At 41.4% G+C, this 23,085-nt stretch overlaps 1 protein-coding gene across 6 annotated transcripts in view; it reads right to left on the bottom strand.

Moving 5' to 3' along the window:
• The window catches only part of cacna1c (calcium channel, voltage-dependent, L type, alpha 1C subunit), a 170,093-nt gene that overhangs the window by 15,972 nt on the left and 131,036 nt on the right, over nt 1–23,085 (bottom strand). For 3 of the 6 annotated variants that reach the window (XM_031859304.1, XM_031859302.1, XM_031859303.1), the window contains 20 exons: nt 21,351–21,438; nt 21,155–21,262; nt 21,007–21,059; nt 20,756–20,902; nt 20,337–20,538; nt 19,612–19,770; nt 19,359–19,469; nt 15,792–15,875; nt 7,946–8,074; nt 6,427–6,492; nt 5,988–6,079; nt 4,524–4,686; nt 4,021–4,148; nt 3,822–3,918; nt 3,266–3,368; nt 2,573–2,674; nt 2,221–2,348; nt 1,767–1,901; nt 528–892; nt 248–274 (listed from right to left, as the gene is read on the bottom strand). In XM_031859304.1, the coding sequence (XP_031715164.1) occupies nt 248–274; nt 528–892; nt 1,767–1,901; nt 2,221–2,348; nt 2,573–2,674; nt 3,266–3,368; nt 3,822–3,918; nt 4,021–4,148; nt 4,524–4,686; nt 5,988–6,079; nt 6,427–6,492; nt 7,946–8,074; nt 15,792–15,875; nt 19,359–19,469; nt 19,612–19,770; nt 20,337–20,538; nt 20,756–20,902; nt 21,007–21,059; nt 21,155–21,262; nt 21,351–21,438 (2,487 nt within the window). Of the gene's footprint in view, nt 1–247; nt 275–527; nt 893–1,760; nt 1,902–2,220; nt 2,349–2,572; nt 2,675–3,265; nt 3,369–3,821; nt 3,919–4,020; nt 4,149–4,523; nt 4,687–5,987; nt 6,080–6,426; nt 6,493–7,945; nt 8,084–10,730; nt 10,917–15,791; nt 15,876–16,742; nt 16,827–19,358; nt 19,470–19,611; nt 19,771–20,336; nt 20,539–20,755; nt 20,903–21,006; nt 21,060–21,154; nt 21,263–21,350; nt 21,439–23,085 lie in introns of all 6 variants that reach the window. The other 3 variants (XM_031859298.1, XM_031859300.1, XM_031859301.1) reach the window with 3 other exon arrangements.

Raw genomic sequence — 23,085 nt, 5'->3', positions numbered from 1 at the left:
CACCAAACACGTCTATCCATGGCTTTGGCAGCAGCTTCTATAGTAGCAGCATAGAGCCTGGCTTTTGCTATAGCAACTAAAGCATTATGTGCATAGCAAATCTCACCATAGCACTTTGACAGCGATGCCATTTTATGTAGCATTATGAAACCTTTTTGCACGCAGTCAGGGGACTAACACAACACACACACACACACACACACACACACACACACACAGTTTCTCTCTCTGTCCCCTGGCAACATACCGCATGAGGGTGTCATAAAAACACGTCCTGCTTGCCACCAGAGACAAAAGACAGGGAAAGAGAGGAGGAAGGGAAAAGAAAGTGAAGGAAATAGAAGAACCATTTTTAAATGTCATGCTGGTTATTATGTTTACAGGCTAGCTGAATAACTGTGATGTTGGTTCGGAGAAAGTGATAGACTAATAATTCTTGCCTCAGTTCAAAACCACAAAAAACAGGAACGGAACCCCGAAACACCAATTCAATAAAAGATGTTTAGTGCTTTGCAGACTGCACTCACCTCTTTGGAGGAAAGCACCACGCGGACCTTGGCAGCAGGATTGGGGTGAGCGGCTGTCCTGTGTGCCCGTCCACAGTGCTTATGGACGGGCTTGGGAATCGACTGATGCCCTGGGTCGTCACCCCGACCATGCCAGTGTTGTTGGCATTGTTGATGTTGGCATTGGAGCCTGATGAGGAGTAAGAGGAAGGGGTGAAAGTGGTCGAGTCCATGAGCTTCTCGTGGGACGGACTCTCGTCTTCGCAAGGGGAGCCCTTCTGGCTGATGTGCAAGGGACGCTGGGTAGTGAAGGACTGTGGGAAGGAAGCGTGGCCATCGCTCTGGTTGTAGTAGTTGACGTGGTTGCTGAACAACCCACCCGAACGCTGTGGGGTGAGAGGAGAGAGGGTGAGAGAAGGGAGAGAGAGAGAGAGAGAGTAAAGGAAAGACGACAAAGAAGATGAGAACTGTGGAAAAAGACAGGGAATTAAAATAATGTTTAAGTGAAAATATCTTTATATCTTACTACAGTCAAACACCCAGACAGAAGTACTACTGTCACACAAAGCTCTGCCCAGCCAAGATGGAAATGCAAAGCAAAGGCCTTGTGTCACAAACCAAGGGGAGGTTGTATTCTCAACTTAGAAATGTATCTTTAACAGAATTTCTTTGGTCTTTTTATGAATCTTGGTCTAAAATCTCCACAATGCTTAATAACGGCTAGGTGTCAAAGGAGTCGTGTGATTCTATTTCTTCAATAAAGTTGCTCAAAAATATTTAAAACTACTAATTTCAGTCCATCTGTGTAACGCAGTGTACGTGAAAGTAACAAAATACAGCAGTAAACAAAACAAAGCGCATGAATGGGGCAATGACATTGACGGTGGAGGCTGATAACTCAGCAAAACTCACCCTTGAGCGAAGAGGTGTGTGTGTGTGTGTGTGTGTAGTTTCTGTCAGAGGCTTACAGTTATAGTGCTCAATTGTTGTTATTATTTTGCAATTTTCGGCCACTAGATGTGCTTCTAAAATGCATACGATCAATGATTAAAATTTAGTTCAGTATCTGCAGTGATTGGTAGCCAAGCTATGTGGTGGAAAATGAGGCTTTTTAAATGTCTTTTTGAACCTCTGAGCACATGCAAGAATGTCTATGCATGTACATGGAGCAATAATATGGCTTCAAGCTGGACGCCGATCATCTCTCTCTCGCTCTCTCTCTCTGGAGAGTGAGTGAGGGTGTGTGTATCCAACCTTTACCCTGAAGATATCATCCTCGGATACAGCCGACACGGGCTCCTTCAGGTCTTTATCCAGCTCCTCCTCCACCGTCAGGTCTCCAGAGATGGCCCTCCGAATCTCTGGACCAATGTCATGCAATGTCCGCAGGCCCGCCTACAAACATACCAAATTTGTCTCTCATAGAATAACACAGTGACCCACATGCTTGTCTATTTAATGTCACAACTCTGAAACAAGGCATATGTACTCACACGAACAAAATTCTGTCTTTCTAAAGTTAATTCATAACAAGAAGCCTCATATAAGCTGTACACTCTATTGCCCCTCATGTTTCTTTTATCATTTTGGGATCCATCAAAGTCACAATTTGACAAAATCTACTGCTGTCTTCTGAATTTCCTGACAATGCAACAAATGTACACATATTTTGGATCAATGGTAAACAAAACCCATGTACTGTATGTTTGTGTACCTGCAGAGAAAGGGCAGTTTTGGGGGCCACCTTGGTCACCAGCCCTTGTTCTTTCCTCTTCTTAAACTTGCGAAAATATTCCTGGATGAGGAAGGTAGCGTAGAACTTCCCGACTGTTACCTCATCATCTGCAAGAAATAATGATATCACATGCATGATTAACGCGCAAAATAATGCCTCACAGTATTTGTCAGAAATGCAGTTGCAACTCATGCTGCCGTGGTTTTGGTCAAAGTAAAACAAGAACAATTTAAATTTAGTGTAATGATTATTAAGTGTTCACATTTTCTATATTTGCGTTTATTGTTAAGATATGATTGAGCTATGAAACTGCATTGCAGAGTATACAAACCTCCAGCAGGGGGCACTACTTGATCCAAGAGCTTCATGCTGGTTCTCTTCCAGATCTTCTTCACTATCGCCCTCAGTTCCTCGTTGGCCTGCTCCAGGTTTCCTGCACACACACAAACAGTATAAATACCGTCAGTAGGCAATTTGAGGAGGGGGGGGATACCATCCCCCTTGTTTGCAAAATGAACTAAAGGCATGCCCCTTGTTGACCTGCCATCCCTCCTCTACATCCCCTAGCAGCAGAGTTAGAATCTATGGTCTCAACCATAAATATGAAGAGTCTAACTGTGCTGTGTATTGATAAGTCCATGAGTCCATCTGTTCTGAAGAAGCTGACGGATATGTAATGCCAGAAGTGTTGGTGGGATTAGGACAGTGGGTAAATCTGGGTGGGGATAGTAAAAAAACTGTACTGGTGCCTCCCTCATTACCACCACTGAGCAAGGCTCTTAACCCCAACTGCTGTATAGCTGCTACTATGCCAATAGATCAGACTGAGGTTGTACTGGATGAATAACTATGTAACTTCCCTGAGCAAAAAAACGTAAAAAAGGAAAACAGTGACACCTGGCAAGATGGTAATAAATTGAAATCCCATCTTATGCACTACATATTCATATATGCCGATGTGCCCAGCTTTGTGTATGTGTGTATCTTTTGCCTGTGCAAGTGCATTCAAGTGTGTGACTGTTACCGTCTGTCTTGATCCTGAGTGCGGTTCTGACCAGGGCAAACAGTGTGGCATTGAACATCACCGTTCCATCGCTGTTCAGAGGCATGTTCATCGACACCAGACGCTGCATGAGATGGAACATTTTGTTTGATCACGCAAACTTTTCAATATAAACAGGTACAATTCCTGTGCGAACTGCCAGCATCCATTGGCAGCAGACTCAGGTTTGTTGAAAATAAGCAGACAGTGGTTTGACACTATGGTCACTATTAATGGTCCTCTGGAGAGACGTGAATGTCTAAATATCTAAAATATTTTCTCTGTACGATCTGTTGTCAATGTGCCATTTTGAGTCACTGTGGAAGGTGTTATGAGCTGTCAATGTGTCATCACAATGATACCACAGATTTATTAATATTGCTCCCACCTGGCAAATAAGAGTGGTTTTAATTCCACCCCAAAATAGGCGCAGAATGAATTCTGATTACCTCATTTCTAAAGCCTGATCAAATGTTTTGTAAATTTCCTGCAGCCTTTTACACCATGTTCGGGGCCGAGTGTTTGTAAGCATGTTTACCTTGCAGGCTACTCTGTGTGGACAGAGCTTTCCAAAGCCGAGTGGAGGCTGGATTCTTCGCAGCAGAGTCACCACATCCAGGTGCTTTATTCTCCCTCTGGTAACAGCACATAGGTTCACATTACAGTAACTCTACACAATCTCTGCATACGAATGATGAATTAGTCGGTCGATATATGTTAATTCTCTGTAAACTTACTTAGCCTCTGGGTCATATTCAGCCCAGATCCTCTTGAATTCGTCAAGATGATGCGGCCCCAGGATTGACCAATCGCGTGTCAGATAGTCAAAGTTGTCCATGATGACGGCCACAAACAGGTTGATGATCTGGGGATAATCAGGAATCAGTCAGACACTACATTAACAAAATATAGGTGAATGTCTGTTTGAAATTATAACCACATAACAGCATGCAGTGAATCACTCCAAAATCCATTGAATGTAACATTTGATGTAAAATGTAATTTTAAAAGTTATCGTGTATAGGAATGGTTTGGGAATGCCAAACCACAACATTCGATGTTCAAGCTGTTGCTTTGTATTTAGACAGTAGCAAGACCTCTGAACTATTTGTTAGGACTTTCTCATTTTTTGGGAGTGTCTGTTTTTCCACCTTCCCTAACCTGTGATTGATTCCAGTAGACATACTGTGTCAAATACTGTCTGTTTAAATAATTAGTTTCCCTTTCTCACTGCACTCACCAGAAAGGCACAGAGCATGTAGAAGCTGACAAAGTAAATGATGGCAAACTGGCTGCCACAGTCCTCTTGGTCTGGGTTGCTCTCATTGGTCGATCCTTTCTCACACGGCCGATCGGGCGAGCACGCCAGCATGATCTCCTGCCATGCCTCACCTGTTGCACATCTGATAGATAGACATGCATGCACACAAACACACACACAAATATGCACACACGTTGACGCAGATACGCATGCAAAGATACGAAGACATTAGAAGTACACGTACATGCATAGATATGTGGATGGAGTCACATGTGCATTTATGCATCAACGCACACATACAGACGCACGGATGTGTGCGCGTATGCATACGGACATACAAGCATAGAGAAAACACACACGCGCAGTAACAAACACAGAGAGAGGCAGACACACAAACACAAACACAAACGCACAAGTGTTAGATTCACCATAAAGAGCAAAAAACAATCATTATGTTCTCAAATCTAAATTTAAAGAGCAACAGCAAAGACATTTTACTTCATATGCATTTCAAGTACTGTACATCGCAGTTTCAAGTATCCAAGCATCCTGCCTTCTCTGAATGGAAGCCCATTGCTATGATTCATTCTATGAAGGGATCAGTACATAGAATGTCAACGAATAGAATAGATACTCCGTATGATTTTATGGCAAAATGCTCACAGAAATAATAGAATTGCTGCCAAACCATACAATACTTTATCATATCTGATCTGTCCTTTCAGTTTCTGTGTTTTTCTTTTCACCCCTGCATGGAATCTTACCCTTAGGGCAACCACACAGGACTGGATCCAGGCAGTTTAAATGTATTATCAGTCGAGTCCACTCACAACTGAAGAAAGTGTCATCATCAGTGGACCGGAAATATTTGCGATAAATCAGTCAAGTTTACAACAATTTCCAGCTAACTACTGAGCACACTGGTGTACAGATATGATTTTAAAAGCTGTTAAAGCTGCTGAGTAACTGTTGAGTCTATATTTTTCAACTGGAATTTTTTTAAACTCTTGGCACAGTGGCAGTAACATCTTCTCACTGTACAAACTGAAAAAAACATCCCACGTTGGCTCTTGTGCAGAGTCAAGTCACAGAGTCGGCTGAATTTACAGCTTGACATTTACAGATATCCTGGCATTTAATTAACCAGCTGCTGTCAAAAAATGGCAGTGGCAGCTTCTAATGAAGACATAAACGCTTTTCAGAGTGAAAGGAAGAGAAGAAATATAGGAGAGCAAAAAGGAAAAGTTATTGTCGTTGATCTAACAGTACAGGAAGTAATGATGACGGTAGAAGAACAGCGGACGGACAATGTCGAAAGAAGAGATGACATTGACTTTGAAACAATTTACAAAAGTGTAGATATTGAGAGAAGTGGGAGGAGGATGAGGGAGGACACGAAGGGAGAAAAGGACAAAAGATGGGGAGCGTAGTCATCTTCCTCACCTGAAGAGCAGCAGCACTGCCTGAGGAAACGTCTGGAAATTGTTGTTCCTGTTGACCTGCGTGTGGTCCCGCAGCGCTATTTTACCAAACATCTGCACAGGAGGGGGAAGGAAGTAGTCACAGCACACAGGATATGACGTCAGCATTGACAGGAGGAAGTGATTGATCTCTGGGACAATCACAATTAGAGGCCGCTGTCCCTCTCATCATCATGGGTACAATCAACACAAAAGGACAGACGAAGAGGAAGAGGAGAGACATAGACTAGCAACAGCTAGAGGCGGAAGAGAAGTGGAGGAGAGAGGGACGACGTGACCGAAAAAAGGAGCTCTGGATGACAAGACTCCAGGAGGACAGACACAGGATGGAGGCCAGCTGGAGGAGAGAGAAGAAAAACACAACAGAGGGAGGGAGACAAGGGGACAAGACAACAGCTTACCTGCATGCCGATGACAGCGTATATGAAGAATAGCATCACTATAAGCAGAGCTACGTAGGGCAGAGCCTAAAGAGGAGAGAGACACTTTAGTAACAAGTTGTCGACAGTATTATCATGCACCAAGGCTGTAGTCCATTCACTTCCATTAAATTCTAACACATCCAATTAGTCAACAACTGATTTAGGAAATTCTTGTTTAAAAGAGTTGATAAAATTCACATATATTTCTTTATTTTTCAAATTAGCAGTTGCGATAAAAAAAAGAAAAAAAAGAAGTTACTTTATGAAGTGAAAGTGAACTGATCTGCAGCCCTGTGTGGCACAACACCAAAACAATCCAGGACAAATCATCTGACTTCGAAGTGAAAAACCTCAGTAAAATACAAACTGCTCTCTGAGTTTAGCCAGGAGACCAGTCCCAACGTACATCAACCAAACACGACCAGAACAGGTACGCCTTCTATATTCACACACCTGGGAGACTGTGTGGAGGAACTGAGCTCCTGGCTAACATTACCCCTGTGGCTGGGAGGGCAGGGCCAAACCATGAATAAATGAACAAGTAAAAGTTTGATGATGTGTCAATATGTAACCCACTGATAATTCAATAATGATAAGTCTACAGGAAGCTTAATTGTGTTAAGTGCAGTAATATATTCATGAGCACATTTGGTTTCAAATCACACCACGAGTCTGTTTTTTGTTGTATTGCCAATGTTTCGAATTTCAATGACATGAAGTGGCCCATCTCAACTGACACAAGAGAGAGAACAGATTATTTTCATTTCCCCCATAACTCTCTATCAAATGATTTCATTTTTTGGTGGAGTGCTTCGTTAAACTTAACTAGTGCTTAACCCGCCTACAGGGAATGGTGAGCTTTCAGGGGTTAGTAGTAGGGTGTTTGGGGGGAAAAGGGAGTAGAAGAAGAAGTGGAGGAAGAAGAGATGGGTAGGATAGCGAAGGAAATAGATTGCTGGTTAAGGTTCTTAAGTTCCTGGCTGTTTCCCAGCTTCATGTCCCTACAGCCCTCCCTGCCTCTGCAAGAAGACTCCTAAACCTCCTCTCCGTTACCTCACATCATCCCTCTTTCTTTTCCTCCTTTCCCATCTAGACTAAACTGTCCCACCCTTGTGATTTTTTTGCAAAAAATAGGAGGCGGAGAGGAGGAGGGAGGAGGCAAGGAAAGGAGAGGCGGCTTGTGAGAGTCCACCAGGCTGGATTTACACAAGAACAAGGATATTTTTAGCCCTATGTGACTCAGATCTGATTTTACCAGATGATTTGCACAGTATTAATAACATTAAATGAGATAATCACCTTGTTGGCACTCTATGCCAAGTCTGGATCACAAAATCAGCTATAAACCCTGAAATGTAGTTAAAATAGTGCTATAGCTTCAAAACCAGGGCTCCAATCTGGTTCACATTAGGGTTAAAGCTCCACTTTTGCTGCATCATTCAGTCCTGTGTAAACCCAACCCCCTGCTCTAGCATGTTGTGTCCGGTTCTCCCCTCACTTGGAAGGATTTGATGAAGGTCCACAGCAGGGTCCGAATCCCTTCCCCGCGAGACAGCAGCTTCACCAGCCTCATCACGCGGAACAGCCGGAAGAAGGTGATGGAGATCCTGGCGTTCTCTTCAGAGTTCTGCAGTCCCTTTTGGTGGGGTTTGGTGTTTTTTTTTAGAAAAAACACAGGACGCATGGGAACACATGCAGATAGGTAAGGGAGGGAAACACACGCACACACATACACACAGGTAAAGATGAACATACAAACGTACACACAAAAACATATGCAGAAATAAAGACGTACAAGTAACAGTCAAGTACATATTCCCACCCACATGTATAGGTGGATGTAAATATGTGAAACACACACGCACACACACACACACACACACACACACACACACACACACACACACACACACACACACACACACACACTGAGTTAATAAATGGAAGTCTGCGTCCTACAAAATCCCATCAAAATCAACTGACAAAAGAGATTTGGGAGAGAATCGGGCAATCATGCTCACTTTTCTGGCTTCATGGAAAAATCAAATGGCAACAAAGAGATTCACAATCCATCTATCAGCCCCCTGAATACACCTGCTTGTACGTCTCTTTATGTAATAGATACGTCCAACTGTGCAACAAGAAAAGTTATTTTGCAGTCTTTAAAGGCACCTTGCTGAACCACCAAAACTAAAAACGGCTCCATCAGTCTTTACTGGTATAATTGGTTCTAGCATTCTGCTGTTACTTCCACCTCATCTCAGGAATGTCATAATTAAGGTGAAGAACACACTCTTAGGTTTCTATACCTGTTACAGGCTAATCCAGCCTTGCAATGACATTTGACAAACAAGCATTAAAATGCTTTTAGAGCCACTGAAGTAAATCATCTCACTAAGCTGAACGATTTGATTACTCTGCACCGGTACAGACTAAAAGTCTAACAGTGGAGATCAGGCCAGGGAGATCTCCATCGATAACATCAAGCTATTTCATAAATCACTGATAACAATTCACAACAGATACAGTACAAAAATCTTAGCCTGCAGGCAACTTCCTGTCTTGATAAATCACGCAGGCAGGCTAATTGTTTATCTGGAGTAACTGGCCACCGGGACAAACAATCCAAAGATGACTTTCAGGTGGATAAAGATGTTAATACCCAATGCAGTCACTGCCGGGTATGGTGGTTAATGTTGTCATCTTAACTTTTAGTTTACTATGATGTTCTTTCACCCCTGCGATCATTATATTTGCAGAACCTATCCATTTTTTTGCATTATTTTGAAAAGTTGCAGTTTATTCAAAATATTTCTGAGTAAAGCTCTAAAGTACAAGCTTGAGAGGCACTGTAGCTTTCTAACTGTCTATTGTCCCAAACTCATCCACAGGAAATAACTCCATGATGAAATATTCAGCCATCTCGCTGAGTGCTATTCTAATACGGATTTAGTTATTCATGCTGCTGCTGCTCATTCTCACGGACAAAAAGGCAGAAAAAACAAAGGCGACATCAGGATTTGTGTAAAAGCATTATGCAGTTAACACATCAACTAAGGACTCATTATACTATTCAAATTATACTCCAAACAGCAGGGCGAAGCCAAAGATAACGTTCATACAACTACCAAATCATCAGCAACCGACAGCAGTAACAGTTACGCAATCACACCTAACTACACAGCAGTATGCATAAAATAAAGCTGACCACACAGAAATGCAGCACTTCTACCGTAACAATGCCGTTCCATGCTACATCTGCCTTCGCTGTGATAAATAAACACAAGATCATCCTACCTGACCTCTAAATCTGTTTGATGCCATTTGTGTTTTTCCAAGAAGCCATCAATTCTTTATGCTAATCCCAAAGAGAAAACACAGAGAGCTCCTAAAAAGGACTAGCCGTTCCCTACACACCTAGCTGCAAGTTTGGGATAACAGATGTCATATGTTACTTTTCAAGAGCAGAGAAATAACCCATCTTGTTTTTAAAAATGTTCTATAGAAATCAAAGATTGTAAAGTTGCATTGTTATATATTTCTGGGATAACTGGGAGTGCTTTATAAGGGTAGACATCACATTGTTCTGGTGATGCAGGTGTGTTGAAAAGTAACCCAAGACATGCGTTGTTCCAAACTCCACCGACAGATGTGCCGGAAATGGCAAATCCTTCTGAGGAGAGTAAGTCAAAATTCTGTAATGCAAGTAATACCACAACTGGACCACAATGGGGACCATTGCACCATTAACAGAGTGGGGCAGTGAGAGGGAGAGGTACAGTAACAGTAAGTGTAACAGAGCGAGAGAGAGAGTGAGAGAGAGAGAGAGAGAGAGAGAGAGTCTGAATATGAAGAATAGTGTGAATTATTCAGAGACATCCAAACAAATGGACAGGTTCACAGATAGATCAGATAGACAGCAGGCCAGTGGAGAAGAGTGAAAGAAAGAGAGACAGCGTGGTAGCGTGACCATGATGGCTTGCACTCATGACGAAGCACTAAAGATACCACATCCATAAGGGAAGGGGGAGCAAGTTGCAAGCCATGGGGGAGGTGGGGGCAGCGGGCACCAGGGCAACAACAATAGTCACTCAGGGAAAGTCACTCCGGTTATACTAGGCCTGCAGAAAACAGTGTCCTTCACCATACACACATATATGTACATATAGAAGCATGTGAAACAACAGCTACATAAACCCTGGACATGCTGCAGAAGATGACAGCGGGAGCGACAGAGGAGAGACGACAGGACGAATGGAAAAGCCAATAGTTTTGGATCATACCATGGTTGGCGTAGCAGGAGGGATGGAAGAATGGAGGGATGGAGGGATGGTGGAGGAGGTAGGGAGGCGGACGAGGTTACCGTCGGAGCGTACCATTGGCCTTACCACAGGGGGGTGAGAGGAAGAAGAGGAGGAGGAGGAGGGCGAAGAGGAGGAGGAGGACGAGGACGAGGAGGAGTCAGCTGGCTTTAAGGAAAGGCAACAAAGATCAGCACCAGAGCAGCGCCTTGGTGTGTCTTGGTGTGTCTTGGTGTCTGTGTGTGCAGTATGTGTGTCTTTTAGTGTTATTATGTGAAAAGTTGTAAGAATTTTACAATAACCGCCGGGCTACTGAGGGTCCAGTCTCTGATCAACTCTCACATGGTGAAAAGGTTAAAAAAAGTATATATATAAATATCATCTGGGCCAGGAGGGAGAATCCTGCCAGATATTACTACATAATGGAGACTGAACCCATCCTCCGTGAGGACCACGTCAGGCGGAATCACAGCACTAGAAGATTAAAACATGTGCGAAGTTTAAACTATTGCTGAAATCGCTGTCCAACGCCTTGAGGGCCAAAATATTGAACGATGGTCTGGGGCAGCCACAAAGGGGGGAAAGAGCTGAGGGTGTACGTGAGCCCATGTGCTTGTGTGTATGATGGCTGATAGAAGGCGCGCTTCTGTAGCTATCTGTTTTTCTTTCTGCCAGCTGAAGCTAAAGTACAGTAACAGTGGTTGAAGCTTTAGCTTGACTCAGGCTACATTTACCAAATGCATCATGGCATTAAAGGGCAATGCCTCCTTTGACTATGTGTTATTCAAGCATTTCTCTGACCTGAAAATAGCCAAGATCCAAGTGAAACTAGAACTTGAACCTACTTTTAGGTCAAAGGTGCATCAGAATACCACAATAAAAAAGGTTGAAGTTAAGATCATCTCAGTCAGACAAAGGTGATTTTAGATGCTTTTGGAAACTGGAGCCCACTAGTATTTAAATAACATTGAGAAGCACAAAGATAACATATTGTAAGGAGACACCCACTGGTCCTCTCTGGTATTACAACATATTACATCACTGGGAGTCATAGATTAACTTCTAGATTAATCTATGACTCAGGGGCTGTTTACTCTTTGGTGTTGGTCCTGTTAAAATACCTTACCACATAATGAAGAAATGAAAGGAATTTTAACAGAGCCATACACACAAATTTATGAATACATACATTATAAACTTGTACTACAAGCACAAACTCTTTGGGGAGGGATAAATGGTGTGTGTGTGTACATGTCTAAGGAGAAGAGCAGAGGCATTATGGTGTGAAAGGAAGGAAAGTTGGGAGAAGGACAACTAGGAAGGAAGGGAGGACGGAGAAAGGAAGGGATGATGGCACGGATACACACTAAGTGCAGACTAAATAAATATTGAAATATGGGAGAATGTGTGTGTTTGTCTGTGTGTCTGTGTGCGAATAAAGAAAAAGGACCAGATGAGTCAATTTAAGCATAACTAAAATCTGAATTTGCTTCACTTTCTATGTGAAATCGAAGCTGTGAACCACATAAGATTAAACTCAAATCATTCCTTGTTATCATATTTCTTATTATGAAGCGACACAAAGCAAATTACAGAGTCTAGCGCGGACTTCAAGGATCTGGACATGGGTTTTAAATTTAACCAAATAAAACCGTCAATTTGTAAATAAATATACAGAATTCCTTTCAGGCTGAACTACAGTGCGGATGTGAGTAACTGTAGTTGCAGCTCCTCGGATTTATGAGCTCATTTACAATGACCGTGAGCCGTTTTCTCACATTGCATGTTGTGTTTTCAAGCAACAATTTCATCGGTTCAGTCAGTTCAAAAGGTAAAACGGGTCTCTTGAGAACATTATCACCCTCGAATTGAGGTTGAGGTTTGACTCATACATTTTAAGTTGTAATACTGAAACACAAAAGTGCATCTTCATTAGAAAAACAACACTAACTTGTATACACACGCATATATACATCAGATAATTGGATTATCTCTGAGGATATATGAAAAGTATGAGAGACCCGTGTTACCCAGCTTGCATTTCAGGTGAGCAAGCAGCACCGCAAACCAAGGAGAGAGAAGACAGAGAAAGAGAGAGATAAACATCCATAAAAGAAGAGTTAAGTGAACTGAAAAAAGCTCAGAAAGAGAAGGAGAGAGATGGAGAAGAGAAGGCATTCCGGACAGAGAAAGAAATAGATGCAGTCCATACTGGCATCGTCCGCAAGACACCGCTCAGAGCAAACCACTACAGATCTATTCACACTACTTCTACTCAAAACAAAGACGTAAAAGAAAACAGACAGGATTTAAGAAGCACCCGCAGGTTGCTGGGGAGAATTAGAGACCCAGGGATTAACAAAGTATTCTGATTCGATGACCACAAAAAGTGCAGCTAATCTAAGTCAACAAGCACCCAACAGAGCAGCAAAGTGGGTGCACTCAAACGAGAGATTTTAGCCATTTTATATTTACTTTAAGTGATAACATTTTAAAAGCTGGCCTGTTACTGCACCTCGCTGTGTACTTAGGAATGCAATGACAGAGAGGTAGCTGTTGGCAAGTTGCTGCTATTAGTTTCTAATTGCATTGCTCAGTACGTTAGAAAGCATTCACCTGTGCTTCATCGCCTGGGTAAATGCAGTAGCAGGCTAGAATCTAAAATGTCTCAGTGACAGGGTCCCAGATCAAAAACAGACAAGAGTTCTCACAGGATTGAAGTGCGGAGGGTTTCTTAAAAAAGACAAATAGAAAAGGTAGCTTGGGCATCTCATCACGCAAATCATTAAAAGCCACCAGAGAAGAAGAAAAAGAAGACTTGGGCCATGCCTTTAGGTTAGGGGTGAGAGAGGATAATAATGAAACATTCAGGAAGAATCAACAAAATCAATCAAACCAAATCAAAGGCGATATCCAAACCAAAGCGTTAAGTGCAGCATCAGTGACTTGTATTGATGACAAAGATGTATATCTCCGGCCCATTGAACCTCAGAATAAAAGGTGGCTGAACGATCAGTGGTTTTATATTGTCACTTCCCAACAGAAATGTCTCTGTTAAGTGTCTATGAATATATTTATACACTCCTCTATCACCTCCTCACTCCCCTGACGTAACAATCATGTAATAACTAGACAGAATAATTGAATGAAACATGAAATATCCAAGTAGAGTTTTCAAAATTACAAGCTGTGGTTTCTAAGCAGCTTTGTCAGCCTCTCATGGGGAAAAATGGATTCCCTTTCTAAAGGCCCGAAAACAACAGCCAAGCTCATACACACATTTGTATGCCTGACCAGTGTTGTCTGAGGTGAAACACACTGCATTCCACCACGGGGGAAAATACCGGTGAGCATGTGTGCATATCTTTTCTATAACTCAAACCAGCAGGCTGAGGGTGTGAGAGCAGTTTAGGCAAACCTATACTTATAATGTGCATCCCCATGTAGAAGAAATGTGTCTATAATCGATGTGGCCGAATCAGAAACTGTTGGAGCCTAAACACATCAACAGCTCAGTCTAACCTGAGAATTAAAATAGTTTTCTTTAAAAGGAACATTTTGGGAAACGCGCTAACTTGTTTTTGGAAATACAGTGTAGCAAGGGCTGGTGTAAGTGTCTTCATAAGCTGAAACAAATATCAAACGTATATCAAAGTTAGACTCTCAGAGAGCTAATTTCAGTCCCCTGAGGAATTTTCCTTTTGCTGCTTGAGATGTTTGGCAGATAGAAGTCGAGGCATCAAATGGAAATGACTGATACTCTCCCACAAAAAAGCCACAAAAGAATGTTTTTTTCATGTGACATTTTGGACTGATCATAGCATCAGCTCACACAGATAAACTTGGCCTCTTCTAACGCTAAATTAAAAGTAGTTATGTCCAGACACACTCTGCAGTTTGCATGGTTCTCAGCCTATTCTGCTGCCAAAGAGCACTTTGAATACCACATGAATAAAACACCAATTATCCCTGAAGTGTAAATACGATAGACACTCAACATTGGACTTGTGTTTGGGATATTCATTCTTATTCAGCCCCACTGTTGACCATAGGGCCTCCATGTCGATAATAAATGAATTCATACCTACATTTACATAAATTTCATGGGTCCTGAGTAAATCCATTTATGGATCAAATTGTTCCCCATATCTGTAATGTTCCACATTACTCTTGTTGAGACAAAAACAAACAAACTGCAACTTGTATTTTTCTGATTTCAATTTAAAGATTTCTGGTGATTTATGAATTGAGAGCGTTTCAGGACCCTAAGGTCAAATCACCATTGTTAAAAAAAAATCAGTATTCATTCCAGAAATGTGGATCTTTTCAGCAAACATTACATACAGTATCAGGCCTGGATATGCCACCTTTACATCTGCCATGCTATACAGTGTCCATCAAACCAGGGGAATGGACACTATCCCCTGTGGCAATGATAAAAGATCAAATAAATGGGAGAGCAAACCAAAAAGTGCTGAGGGGAATGCAATAGGTTCTATTGGCAAGTGCAATAGTTTTTGATGCTCAGCAGACCGAGGCATGAATACCTATCTGAAGCCGTTTCAAATATTAGAAAACCTACAGGAAATGCTGGAGAAGATAAAAGCGCAGGAATTGGAAGGGGGAGATCATCGACAACAAGTTGTGAAACGTGTTGTTTTACAGCCTCCATTGTTATTAACATTACATTTTAACAAGATATAATGGAGTGATGACAATGTTAGTTCCCCAACAGCCAACATATTAATCTTAAATCAAACTGAAGATGTCAAAAGGTATTTAGATGTCAAGGCTCAAAGTTCTCCAAGCATAACTGTTCAGTATTTCACATGTTTAAACGCTCTGTTCTGATTGCACTACATCTGGCTGTTTTCTCCGCCAGACTGCTTCAGCCATCTCTTAAGTTCAAATGCGGTGCAGCTGAAGTTTCCTAATCATTTGAAAGCATGCGAGATGGGTATCGGCACTCTGTCTGTTTGTGTGTGTGTGTGGGAATGGCAGAGCAGGCAGGCAGGAAGGGAGGGAAGGAGTTGGACTACTTACGTTAACCTCAGTGATCGCTATGTCAACAATGCTACCCACAACTATCAAGGCATCAAATGTGTTCCATGCATCAACAAAATAATGCTGCGTAGGGGTGGAAAGAACAGAAAAACAACAGAAGAAAAGGACAGAACATAAGACATTTAAAAAATGGAAACAACGGAAATTAAAGGAGAGAGGAGAAAAATAAGATAAAAACATTATATACATGAGCATTGGAGTTTTTTTAGTAGGAGGACAGAGGAAAAGAATCAACAAAATTCAACAGCAAAAAAATAAAAGAAGGGGCAGTCTAAAAGAGATGGACAGCAGGAAGAGCAGCGGCGATCGGTCATGCTTGTCCATGAGAGGAAAATGTCAACAACAAGAACAGTACAGAACAAATTGCAACAAAACCACAACAAAAAAATGTCCCTGTTGCTGTAGTTAAAAAAGATGACGTGTAAGTCTGTTTGTGATTGGTCAGTGAGTTAGTTCAGTTAGTGAGGGAGTTAAAACCTGAGGACATGTCACAGTCTGATATGAAGTGGACAAAAAAATTAAGAACCCGACAACATCTGAGATACTGTAAGGAATAAGGAAGGAGGACGCAAGGCAGGAACCCTTAGTGTTCAATGCTAAACCCGGCCTCTGTTCTCTCTACTTTTTAAGATACCCAGGAAGAAGCTTGTTCTTGCTCAGGACCCCTTGTGGTTAGGGGGTCCCCTGAGTAGCAGCGGCCATCTTGGAGTTAAAGATGGAGGGAGAGAAGGAGAAGAAGGAAGGAGAGAAAAGAAGAGGCAGAGAAAAAGGGAAGAGAGACGGAGAGAAAAGACAGGACAACACACCACAGAATAGCCACAAAGGAGAGAGGAGAGTGGCAGGAAATGAAAGATTCAGAAGAAGCGAGAGGGCACAAGACAGAGAGAAAGAGGGAGCGACAAGGAGAGTGAGAGTGGGCATCGTACTTACGTTGATCTCACTGAGAATGACGTCTATTATGCTGCCAATTACGATGAGGAAATCAAACACATTCCAGGGATCACTAAAGTACCCCTACACAGGATGAGGTGAGCAGGAGGAGGAGGAGGAGGAGGAGGGTAAGAAAGGTAGGTTAGAAGGAAAACAACATCTGCTGCCACTTCGCAGACCTATTAAGGTGGTATGAGGTTAAACAGTACACTGAGGAAACGGAACAACAAAATCAGCTGACGAACCGACACATGAAAGGACACATTTTCATCCTACTGAACAGAATCAACTTGTTTCCTTTGCACTATCTGTTCATCAAGTGCAGATTTCCTGCTCTGTTGTGGCGTGTTAGATGGAAGTTATCTAAGTCGGCAACGCTGTGGCAGTGATTATACTGGAAGCTCACTTTGTTTGTTTAATTTATTGAAAGCAATTCATCACCATTAGCGGTGCAAAGTGAGTATTTATGAAAAACATCCACAAAGCTTTAAGCCAAAACAGTAGTATTATTTAGGGTGGTAAAATAAAAAATAGATTTGATGTACTGTAAAAGGAGCTTAGAAGGGTTTTGTTATGTTCTGGTGTAGAGACACAGCTTCATTAGAGTTGAATTCGGAGAGGCAGACAAGATCTAACCAGGGTAATTTGGAAACTGGCCTGGCGCATTGGCCTTTTCAGAAACATTTCCATATACTGTAAAGCAAATTACATTCAGATTCAGGGCTGATTGTTTTCCCATAGCACATTCAGATTCGTTCTAACACTGTGGGCTAGGAAGGCTAATGATGTTACCATGTTACTTCCAATGTTGTGCAACAATCTGTTAGTTATTGCATGTCTGAAGACGGTTGGAAGTTGGAGCAGGGGAATTAGAATGATCACTGTCTGGATAATGTGAGGCTTCTACATTAGTATCGACTTAGAGTATATACTGCGGTTCACCAACAGAAGAACTGTATAACTTCCCTGAAAAACAATTAGGTATGCACAAACAAATACCACCTAATTGATCGATTTTAAGCTTCATCGTCTGACATCAGGAGTGAAGGGATCACCATAAAAGGTTTCTAGACTCTATAGAGGTTTAAATTAAGTTGTTTGGAGGTGTAAGAATATGAATGTCAAACCAGGGTTAAACATGAACAGCATTCAATTGATTTGACAAACTTATTTAGACACATATCATTTATAAAGGTTGAGAGGAAAGTGGACCCCAAATAAAATCAACAATGTGTTCAGATGTTCAGAACTATACAACACAGTAAAAAAACAACCCTGAGGAACAAGGCTGAGACAGTGAAACCTGTACAAAAGTTAGAAGGTATTAGCACATGTTTTTTTTTCCTCCATAAAGCAAATGTTACTGGAGCTGATTCCACTTGTGTGTTGACGACTGTAATACCTGGAAGTAAAAGTGTTAGTGAGCTGGTCCTCTGTGTGTGCCGGAAGAGTTTACCGAAGTCAAGCCAATAAAAACAAACATCTCACTCACGCACAAATGAAGTGCGTTACGTTTTCGTTAGCATTGTTCAAATGGCTCGGGAACATGTCGACATGCTGCACTTTAACTTATTATATAGACTTAATGCATGAAAGAAGGAGAAGACGTATCAGCTTGTAAAGATTAACAAAGTTGCAAAACTGCTTTTAAAAATGTGATCTGATCAGTTTAAATGAACCCTACTTGAGGAACAATATATAACATAATGCAGCGCAGCGTGAGGTCAATTCCCAAGCCTAAATGGTCCAAGTAGATCATTATTTTCAAAAGTTATTACAAAATAACTATTTTTCATGATTATACAAGATCACATTTTGTAAAACATGATTTGGATTTTATAGCTAATTGGAAAAACAAAAATAATTAAGTTATAATTAGTAGTTTAAAAAAAACTCTGGCTCCCAAAAACTTGGTGCTGCCATTCATCAATTGCACCAAATAACTTACAGCAATTAACTTCACATATGAAAATAAATAAAAAGTAAAATGAATTTGTTCACACTCAAAAATAACGTTTTTTTCTTTAACCTGGAGTATTTTGAATCGATAGTTTAGAATTTGGTTTTGATGTACTGATTCTAATGAGCATAATGTGTAAAAGTGACACAGTTACTCAACTTTTGATTTACAACTTGCACTGTGCAACAATAGAGTCAAAAATATAATATTAGAGTATTTTCCGATAACCCTGCTGTAATAGGGGGAGGCATTCCCATCTGTTACTGTTTAGATACCTCCTGATGCACCAGGAAGTGCTCAGATTGGACCAATAAACCCAGACAGCTACATAACAACAACAGCAGGGTAACAAGGGAGCAGTGAGATTAAAAACCACACGATGCCGTCCACTAATCATGTTTTAGATCCACAATATGGCAATTAACATCTGGAGGAAATTAAATAGGGATTATGAATATGCAATTCAACATCAGGGAGCAGTTATTTGCATTACATGTGAGTCAATGCCTTAAACGTACAGTATTTGACTATTCTATTATATTCATTGGTTGTAAGTCATTAGTAATAGTAAGTAGATTAAACCTTTTCGATCTAATATTTGCTATGCTGCTCTACTCTACTGTTATTCTATTCGGTAGCTAGAGAAGTGGACCTACCCTGGGTTTGAAGGCGATCAGTTTAAGGATCATTTCCACAGTGAAGAGTCCAGTGAAGAGCATGTTGAGGATGTTCATGGCATCATTGAAATTTTTGGTCTGTCCATGATGCTGCAAAGACACATAAACAAATCATTATTGTCCAACAAAGGAAGGGGGCTTCATGGGAGTTCTCTAAAGCCGTAACTGTAATATTTACCCCATTTTAAGAGAGCGTACTTGCATTCTGTGAGCGTGTATGTGTGAGACTCACCTGCATGGCCAGACAGATGGTGTTGAGAAGGATGAGTGTGAACATCAGGTACTCAAAGTAGGTGGAGTTAACCACATACCACACCTTGTACTGGTAAGGGTTCTTGGGGATGTAGCGACGCAACGGACGTGCCTTCAAAGCATACTCCACACACTGACGCTGTGACACACACACAAACACATGAGCATGATCAAACACACATCTGCCTTTAACTTGTGTCTGGGAATGTAGCTCCCCAACTCCTCCTCACTCTGTACTCAGACCACCATGGAGGAAAAGCGTTTTCCAGCCCAGACTACTCTTCCATCCTCTCTGTGCATTTCCTTGTTCTTGCAGGGACACGGATCATCACAGAAAACACAGCTGCAGGGACTTCGCTTGGATCTTTCTTTAAGCTTTAGTCTCATCTTCTGTCTGAACTGCTGCAGCTCCCTCCTGACTGCACTCCTCAAGTAGTTCAGCCCCTAAAACTCTTGTTCAGCCTCTCCAGATTCTCCCATGTCTCACCCCCACTGCCTGGCCTCCATTCCCACTCCCTTGTGCCTCCTGAATGACAAAATGACTTTCCCACTTCAGTCAGAACAGCACTCCCTCTCCCTCTACTTTAACATGAAACCTTGTGCTTCATGTCTGTCTTACTGCTAAACAAAGGCATAAAAACTGCAGTTATACGCACACAACAGTGTGCACAAATCCAGTAATAGTTGATATAAAACAAACACTACCTGATTCTTGTCCAGCTCACAGTTCTTATATTCCTGCTCTCCTTGCTCCTGGAATGTGACGATGACGAAACCGACGAAGATGTTCATCATGAAGAAGGCGATGATGATGATGTAGATGATGAAGAAGATGGAGATGACCACGCGGTAGTTGTAGACGGGCCCGACGTCCTCAGCGTGAGAGTCTATGGCCCGGTACAGTAACCTGAGGGAGGGCAGGGACAGATTCATTGACGGAAAGGAAGGTGGAGATTTCAGGACAGAAAGAGGGGGAGAGGAAAGGCACTTAACCCTCAGTTAATCCAGTAAAAAGATTTAATTCGCAGAGAGTATAGGGTAGGATACCAGGACGAAAAAGCAAGCGCACAGTGTACATACAGTACGCAGATCAAAACAAATTGTGTTTGTATGTAGACACACACCCTGGCCAGCCCTCGAAGGTAGACACCGCAAACAGAGCCATCATGCCTTGCAGGACATCGTCAAAGTTAAAGTCACTGTTCTCCCACACTCTCTGGGCTCTTTGAGGCTTCCCCACATCACCATCCTTATACATAATGTAGGAACCCCTGTAAATACAAGTACACACACACATGTATGTATTCACGTCTCATCCAGTAGTTATGCTATAAGAGAGAGTTCAACGAGCTTGCTTGCAGGAGGGATCTCTTACCTGCAGCCTGCATGAGTTTGTTTAGAGGTGTCGGTACAAAAGAAGAACTTGCCCTGATGGAAAAACATAGAAATGTACAACTCAGTATTGATAAAAAAAACATGATTACGACACTATCACTGAAGACGTTTCCCTCCTTTCCTCTTACCTTAAAGAGCTGTACTCCGATGCACGCGAACATGAACTGGAGCAACGTGGTGACGATGACAATGTTGCCGATGGTCCGGATGGCCACGAAGACGCACTGCACTACATGCTGGAAAAACGCCCCAAAAACGATAGTGAGTATTAGGGTGTCGCGTTTTTTGTTAAAAAGAGAATATGTATGTATTATGTGCTCTAACCTTCAGTCCTTTGGCTCTGTTGATGGCCCTCAGTGGTCTGAGCACTCGCAGAACTCTCAGGATCTTCACCACATTAATTGCACTGGACCTGAAACACACATGGAATTAAACTACTGACCAGTCAAACACACATTTTACTATTCAGACACATTTGCAAGGTTGAGACAACTCACACACAATGAATAGCAGTTTGTTAACACAAACTGTAGCATGAGTTTAAAAAGAAAAACTGTAGAGATCGAGACAACACACAAAAGCTAAGTAAATTTAAATGATCAAGATACAAGTAAATTGAACAACTGAGGCAAAATCACATGACACTCAACAAAAAGTATAAAGCGACATTTAAACAAATAATAACTGAGAATAACCATGATTCTTTTTATGATAAGTAAAGTTAGGATTAAACTGGGCAAACTACCCTTACCACTATGCTGTATAATATAGACAGATGTTTAACAGGAGATCGGCAGACGTGCACATTAATCTCAAGAAGTCAACGTTTATTGGCTAAATTCAGGTGGTTAAATAATTGGATTACAATCTGGTTTGGTAAATAATTATTACTGAAGGAATGATCATATACTATACGTGTTGCACCTCCTCTGACAATGTTAAGAGTACTAATTATCTATCAAAATCAGGATATGGACCGTGTCACTAGGGGCCATTAATCATAATTTTTGTATAATTTGTCTACAATAGTACTAAAAACTACTCTAAAGGTGTTTATGTAATAAAATACACACAAATACATGTGCTTCATGGACAAACACATACAAGTACAACACAGGTAGACCAACACAAAAACACAGACAGGCAAACAGAGAGTCATTGTGCTGTAAGAGAGTGTCAGTTTAAGCCAAAGATCAAACAGCGTGTGACCTTTTAAAGAACAAGGTTCAAAGGAAAAGGTTTTAACATACTAACCAAAAGGAATCAAATGAATACCTTGACATTTTGAATTTTACAATAAATGTTTGGAAAAAGCTTGAATATTGGTCCTTTGGGAATCTGAACTAGGCCTCCCAAGTGTATTTTTACCGTGTGACGTTAACGGCTGTCAAACGTGATGCAATTCTAGCTTGCCATATTCTTTTACCTCTGATTTCAGTGTGCAAAGCTAATGAGCCAGTCATTCAGTTAACTGAAGAACAAATACAAAAACTTTTTCCTACGGTGTCACAAAGGCAGAGGGAAAAAAAGTGTATTCAAAATGTCAATGTATCCTTTTAAGGGAGTGACTTTTTTAGACGGTTAAAGGAGTGATTTAAAGGGAGTGACATTACTCTGTGTTGACTTTTAAACAGAAAGTAAGGAAAGACCCGTTGTGCAACATTTTACACAGGAAGGTAAAGTTTAAGGGCAGTTAAAGGTAGTTCATGTGGAGTGGGATTTCATCAGCAACATATCAGTCAAACCACTATCCTATAGTGATACAATCCAGACAAATGTGAAGTGAATTTCAAACTTTTTTTAAATGTAGCAAAAATACAAAAGTTGTGCTTCAGTTAACTGGGTTGAAGGGAAAGATGAACCTGTTACACACTATTTGATTCTAAATCCTTTCCATAAAAAGGAAAAAATGTACGTCCAGAGATAAGAGGTTAATAGTATCAAATCAGCCACACTGCCATAGTTCTATTATGTGAACCAATGTTAGCCCTATTTCATGCTGTCAACACACAATATCATGAGACTACACAGGATGACAGCTTAAACATCTGACCTTTTA

Source organism: Anarrhichthys ocellatus, unplaced genomic scaffold, assembly GCF_004355925.1.
Source record: "Anarrhichthys ocellatus isolate YVR2014 unplaced genomic scaffold, GSC_Weel_1.0 scaffold21, whole genome shotgun sequence".
Lineage (NCBI taxonomy): Eukaryota > Metazoa > Chordata > Actinopteri > Perciformes > Anarhichadidae > Anarrhichthys > Anarrhichthys ocellatus.
The sequence above is the reverse complement of the archived record's forward strand: the minus strand, read 5'-3'. Positions and strand labels throughout refer to the sequence as shown.